Source organism: Sinocyclocheilus grahami, unplaced genomic scaffold (assembly GCF_001515645.1).
Source record: "Sinocyclocheilus grahami isolate Dianchi unplaced genomic scaffold, SAMN03320097.WGS_v1.1 scaffold2062.1, whole genome shotgun sequence".
Taxonomy (NCBI): domain Eukaryota; kingdom Metazoa; phylum Chordata; class Actinopteri; order Cypriniformes; family Cyprinidae; genus Sinocyclocheilus; species Sinocyclocheilus grahami.
In genome coordinates, this window is record NW_015507241.1 from 60,755 (window position 1) to 67,298 (window position 6,544).

General features: G+C 39.3%; 1 protein-coding gene across 1 annotated transcript in view; it reads left to right on the forward strand.

Moving 5' to 3' along the window:
• The first annotated feature begins 2,513 nt into the window (after positions 1-2,513).
• Positions 2,514-6,544, forward strand: part of LOC107573893 (gastrula zinc finger protein XlCGF57.1-like) — a 10,070-nt gene continuing 6,039 nt past the window's right edge. The window contains exons 1-3 of the mRNA XM_016260342.1: positions 2,514-2,580; positions 3,352-3,511; positions 3,963-4,588. Coding sequence (XP_016115828.1) covers positions 3,427-3,511; positions 3,963-4,588 — 711 coding nt within the window. The 5' untranslated portion in view covers positions 2,514-2,580; positions 3,352-3,426. The remainder of the gene's footprint in view (positions 2,581-3,351; positions 3,512-3,962; positions 4,589-6,544) is intronic.

The following is a 6,544-nucleotide window of genomic DNA, read 5'->3' on the forward strand; positions in this document are numbered from 1 at the left end:
TGCAGGATGAAAATGACAACTACACACCCTGCGGCCTCATCATCCACCACGATGCCCCTTGGCTTAGTGCCTCACCATTTATGATCCATCCACACAGCCCCCGTTTGGACTGGTTGAGATCAAGTGCCCTAATGTAAAAGCTACATGGACTGTAAATATCTTCAAACGCAGCATGGCATTTCAGCACTCCATGAAAGCCACTCATATTTCTGGCAGATCCAGGGTCAACTGTTGCTCACTGGCCTGCAGTGATTTTGTGATCTGTGTCCATGCTGCTGCTGGACACTAAATACCGTAAGAGGCACTCTTGACAGTCGCTGTAGCACGGTCTCGTGTTGTTTCCACCAGCATGGCAAATTTTTCACCACTAATTGATGAATGTCTAAAATATAAAATAAGGAGAATGCTAAAACAGGCCGGAGGCCCGGCCCGCATCTGAACTATGACGTGAAAATTGGCCCGAAGCCCGGCCCGAGGGGGCGTAAAAAAGTCGGGGCCCATTGGGCCCGGGCTGAAATGCAGGGCTCTAACTCACATCACATGCTGTATTTACTGACTGTGAATGGAGCCGCTCTGAGACGTCAATCATCAGCTGCGCACGAACACTGCGCTTTGCGTGGAATCCACCGCAACCATCCTTTGCCAAATGATAAGCACACTACTATATCGCGGTTTTATATTCTGTTCGATTAGTGTTCATTACAAAACTGTGGGGGGACATATTATTTTATGACGGTTCATCATTGTATAATAGACATTTGATATAGAGTGCAATAAAGCAGGAAAGAATCAGTTTATAAAGGCTATTATTCACTTCCTATATGTGCTTTAAAGGGGTCATATGATGCTGACTCACATCACATGCTGTATTTACTGACTGTGAATGGAGCCGCTCTGAGACGTCAATCATCAGCTGCGCACGAACACTGCGCTTTGCGTGGAATCCACCGCAACCATCCTTTGCCAAATGATAAGCACACTACTATATCGCGGTTTTATATTCTGTTCGATTAGTGTTCATTACAAAACTGTGGGGGGACATATTATTTTATGACGGTTCATCATTGTATAATAGACATTTGATATAGAGTGCAATAAAGCAGGAAAGAATCAGTTTATAAAGGCTATTATTCACTTCCTATATGTGCTTTAAAGGGGTCATATGATGCTGCTAAAAAGAACATTATTTTGTGTATTTGCCTTTACCATATTGTGATGCCTGCGGCAACCACATGTGACGACCCCGGGCTAGACTCCTGCTTCGTCCACGGTGAAAGCCGATCCGGCGATCGACAGCGCAAAGTTGAAGTATTTCCTCAGCGACCAGCACGGATCAGCTCTAGGTATGACGAAGCAGATATCGTCCTCTTTTGGAAGGCGAAACAAAGTATTCGCTTTCACAACAAAGCACACAGCGCCTTCACGACATGGCAGCAGCAACAATACTACAGCAAGAATAAAAGTTACGCCTTCTTTCTTTGCGTGAACATGTGGGCGGCGTTATGCAAATCTTCCCACATAGTGATGTAGACATGTGGGGGCGTGTTAGAACGAGCCGTTTTAGGAGGCCGTGGCTGACTCTTAACTTTTATAAAGAATATCTCTTCGGATTTGAAACTTTAGTCTTTGCAACTTTACAGATCTTCTTTATGCACCAAGAGCTTGTAACACTCCAAAGAGAAAGGAAAAATTGAAATCGCATCATATGACCCCTTTAAGTCTTCGACGTAGACATTTTAATCTTTGTTTTGCGTACGTAGTTAGCTACTGGAAAAGCTGCACTGTTTTTAAAGTAGCTGAGCTACCGTCACATACTGAAAATTTAGTTGCTTTAGTAGTGTTGCTACTACTCCCCAACACTGCATATGTTGACCCGAAGGTAACAGCAGCCATTAGAGAGAGGGTGGACCAGTTTTATTTTAATGTGTATATGCCAAAATACCTGTCTTTCTGCAAAAGGTTGTAATGACTGGGATAATGTTAGTTGTTAAAGAGTTAGTTCATCCACAATTTTGTTTTTATTATTTTTTTTTTATATAATTTTCATCACCCTCAATTTGTTCCAAACCTGCATGAGTGTCTTTTCTGCTGAACACTAAATATTTTGAAGAATGCTGGTAACCAGATGATTTTGACTTCCATAGAAGACATTGACTTCCATAGTATTTTTTCCCCACATGGTGGTCAAAGGCTACTGTCAACTGCCTGGTTACCATATGTTAAAGTTTAACATATTACAACCTAAATGCATTTTTAACAACAAATTCAACTAAAGGAAAGCTCACCCAAAAGTGAAAATGTTATCTTAATTTACTCAGCCCATTCTTTTATTTTTATTTATTTACTTTTTAAACACAAAAAGTGTAATTGAAATAATAATTTCTCCAATAAGAAAACTTTAAATAAAACCGCTGATATGTGTTTTATTATTTGTATGTGTTTTCTGTATGAACATTTCTATGCACGTCTATAAACCATATTAAACCAAGCGTGTGAACAGGACTTTTATTTGAGGACTTTTAGTGTGGCGATGTGAGGTCATATGTCTGCGCCGCGCTGTTGTGACTCGGCTGAAGAAAGGTTTGTGCTTTTAAGCGTTTAAAGTGTTTAACCTTAATGAACGTTATTTTGTGAGTAAAACAGTACCGTAACAGAAAATGTGCGCCTCATCTCGATCCCTGTATTGTGAATTCGGCCTCTAACCATTAATGATGACAGAAAAGGAGCTTCAAAACTACGAGTCAACTGAGTCAATTGCTTAAAAATGATTCACTCGCTCGAATCACCACACGCTGACGAGGACTGCAGGGTCAAAACACTGGGAATGCCACGAGAACAACTAACAAACCTGAAAAATGACAGCTTTTACAAACAAATAGCAAATGTTTTAGGAACTGTAGTTAATTAAATGTAATGTGAAAATAATTCAATACCAACTAGGCCTATAATTTATGCTCTTTTACTAATTTGTTGTGCTACTTCTTTTAATGAGCTCGTTTAAGGCCATTGACTATCATTCTGACTGACTCTTACTGAGCTGTTGACTACTGACCCAGGGAGCTGATTGAGACACACCCAGAGATTTGATTTGCATTTATTTTAATAACACTTTAGAATAAGGAACACACATTCACTATTAATTAACAGTTTTCCCTCAATAAACTCCCAGTTAGCTGCTCATTAATAGTTAGTAAGCTAGTTGATAAGTTTAGGTATGGTTTGGTTGGATTAAGGGATCTAAAATATGGTCACGCAGAATAATACATTAATATGTGCTTTATAAGTACTAATAAACAGCCAATATGCTACCTTTTTTCTTTCTGTTAATTGTTCTCACATTAAACATGACAGAGAGTCCAAATGCACACACAAAAAACTCCTGCTGAAGCAGCTGAGATCCACGTCACATAGGCTACTGTTATAACGATGGCATTTATTAAAGAGGAGACTGAAGACATTAAGATCGAAGACGCAATCACAGTGAAACAAGAAGATACTGAAGAACAAACAGGTTGGTTTTCATTCTCAAAGCTGAACTTAGTCATTTGATCCTTATTAAAATATCCAGCTCTACGGACTTCTTGTCACAGCTTTATTTACACATTTTGATTTTCAATACTTTGGACTAATCAACTTCTAAGTGTTTGTTCATCAGTCCCCATGTAAGAAATTACACTTTATGATTTGCTCCTAATTAAGTGATTAAAAGCATTTGCAAAAGTTTTGTAATGTACACATTTTCCTCTGGGGGAAAAAAAACATTTACTACCAAATTATACACTGCCTGGCCAAAAAAAAAAAAAAAAAAGGCACATGGCAATATTTTAGGATCTGATCATTATTGCAGTGATTAATATGTTTCTGGCGTGATCCATGTCGCACAGTGTGTAGAAGGCTTTATACTGGTTTTGATGTCTCTTGCTTTATGCCATTAAGTGGTATTAATATGTTTCTCTCTTTAGACCTAATGACGTTGAAAGAGGAGAGTGATGTACTAAATGAATCGGAAGAGAAAAGTCGGTTTGAGAAACATCATGATTTCATTACTGGGGAAAAGTCCACAAAGACTGAAATGGAGTCCTCACCAAAAACAGCTCAGAAGACCGAATCTAACAGTTACTTCAGCTGCCGTCAATGTGGAAAGAGTTTCAGTAAAAAACGAAATCTTGAAGTCCACATGAGAATTCACACTGGAGAGAAGCCCTTCACCTGCCAACAGTGTAAAAAAAGTTTCACTCAAAAACAAAACCTTAATGTCCACATGAGAATTCACACTGGAGAGAAGCCCTTCACCTGCCAACAGTGTAAAAAAAGTTTCACTCAAAAACAAAACCTTAATGTCCACATGAGAATTCACACTGGAGAGAAGCCCTTCACCTGCCAACAGTGTGGACAGAGTTTTACGAATAAAGGAAACCTTAATGCCCACCTGAGAAGTCACACCGGAGAGAAGCCATTCACCTGCCAGCACTGTGGGAAGAGCTTTACACAAAAAGTAAACCTTGAGGTTCACCTGAGGCTTCACACCGGAGAGAGGCCTTTCATGTGTCTTCAGTGTGAGAAGAGTTTCATATATAAAAGGGACTTGAAACGGCATTTGCCAATTCATTCTAGAAAGAATTCAAAGTGTTCTGAGTGTGAGAGGTTTGGAAAAAGAAGACATTTCAAAAATCACCTTTGCATTCAGTCTGGAGCAAGGCGGATTAATTGTGATCAGTGTCATAAAAAAAGTATTTTGCCGTCACACAGAAAAAGCCTTCACACCTGGAAAGTCACACGTATGTGAGACCCTGTTGGGGTTCTTTGTGTAGAGAGAGTTTTAAGTAGCTGCAAAATTTAGAATGGCACCAGAAAATATGTATCTGTGTACAATTAAAGCTAAGGTTGACAGTTTCTATGCTACTAGTGTCACCTAGTGGAACTATAAAAATAAAGCATGTTTTCAAACGCCCTTTAGAAGTGTCACACCTCCCCTAACTTAAACATGGCAAATACCGCTCTTACGGGTCTATAAAGGTGAAGGCATGTTGCAGCAGGTTTTAGGAGGCTACTTTCAACAAAAGGTCTAGCATGTTAGCAACACGTGTAACTTGAAGTTTAGCTTGTGTTGAAAGAAAAAAAAAACTACAACTTTGGATCTACTAAAACCCAAACATTCCATCAAATGATTTTGTTTTAGTACACCAGCTAAACAGCCTCTGTTTCTGCAGCTACAGTAGCCATGCCTCAAACTCTCACTATTGGCTGCATTGAGGTATGCAAATGCATAGGTTGACAGGCAGGTAGGACAACCTATCATGATTTGATGAACATTTTATGATCCTAAAGCTTGGGACGCACCAAGCCGTCGTTGAGCGTCTGTCGGGCTAGTTTGTTTGTTTGGTGTGTTCCACACGTCGGCTCTCATCAGACTCACGTCGGTTCGGTGGTAGTTTTTGGAGTCAAAAGTAAGAATTTTTATATTATATTAATTTAAACAATTATTATCAAACAATGATATTAATTTAGTAACATAAATATATATTAGTGTAGGCTATATCTTTAGAGTTTTATACTTCGTTATCTTCTTGTCGATCCACCAGTTCACATTTACAACTGTGTTTTCTGCGTAAAAAGGGTCGTTTTCGGCTTTGGTCTAAACAAAGAGCAGAAGGCCTTAAGTCCCCTTGCCATACAGCCATGGTTTAATGAGAGTTGACAGAAAAATGACACGAAAGCCACAATTTACAAAGAAAGAACTTACAGTTATTTTGGAGGAGGTGGAAAATGGGAAAATGATAGCTGTTCTCCAAGCTAAAAAACACAATTAAGAAACTTTGGACAGAAATCACACAAAAAATAAATGCTTCAATGCTTCTGTATGAGCGAAGCCCAGAAGAAGTGAGGAATAAGTGGAGGGACTTTGCAAGTGTGACCAAACGGAGGGCTGCGCCACATAGAAGGGAAGCAAAAAAGACTGGTGGGGGTGTAAGATCCGCCCACTGGTCCAACGACAGTAGCCAGTGATCCAGTAGAAGGATTCTCGCGTTTTGCTGTCTTTCCTTTTATGCAGCACAACAATATTAAATTAAATACATTTTCTTGTGTTTTACCTCTTTTATTCATCTGACTCCAAAAATGAAAAGGGTTAGGAGAGTTGTTTGTTACTCATTAAATTTAGGTGAGTGTTTGATCATTCTGTTTTACTCATGACTTTGATATTTACTCGTTCATTAGGAATCTATGTCGCTTAAGATGCCTCACGGCAGCCGCTATGCGTGGGCTCCACGATCACAAACTCGCCAGTTTGATCCTTATTCAGAGGTTTGTGGCTAATACTATTTAATATACTTTAAATAGTAGGTTTGTATAGCCCACTACAGTTACCCATGTAATGCTCAAACATTAATCAGCGGTTCTTCTAGACCCTTAGTCTCGCCCCCGATAGTTAGTATAACTACGTACAACGTAATTAAAGCTGAAATCATACACATGGTTAAAGTAACTGAGTACAACTTAAACTAAGGTCAAGCGGTTAGTCAGAAACCTATAATCTCACCTGATG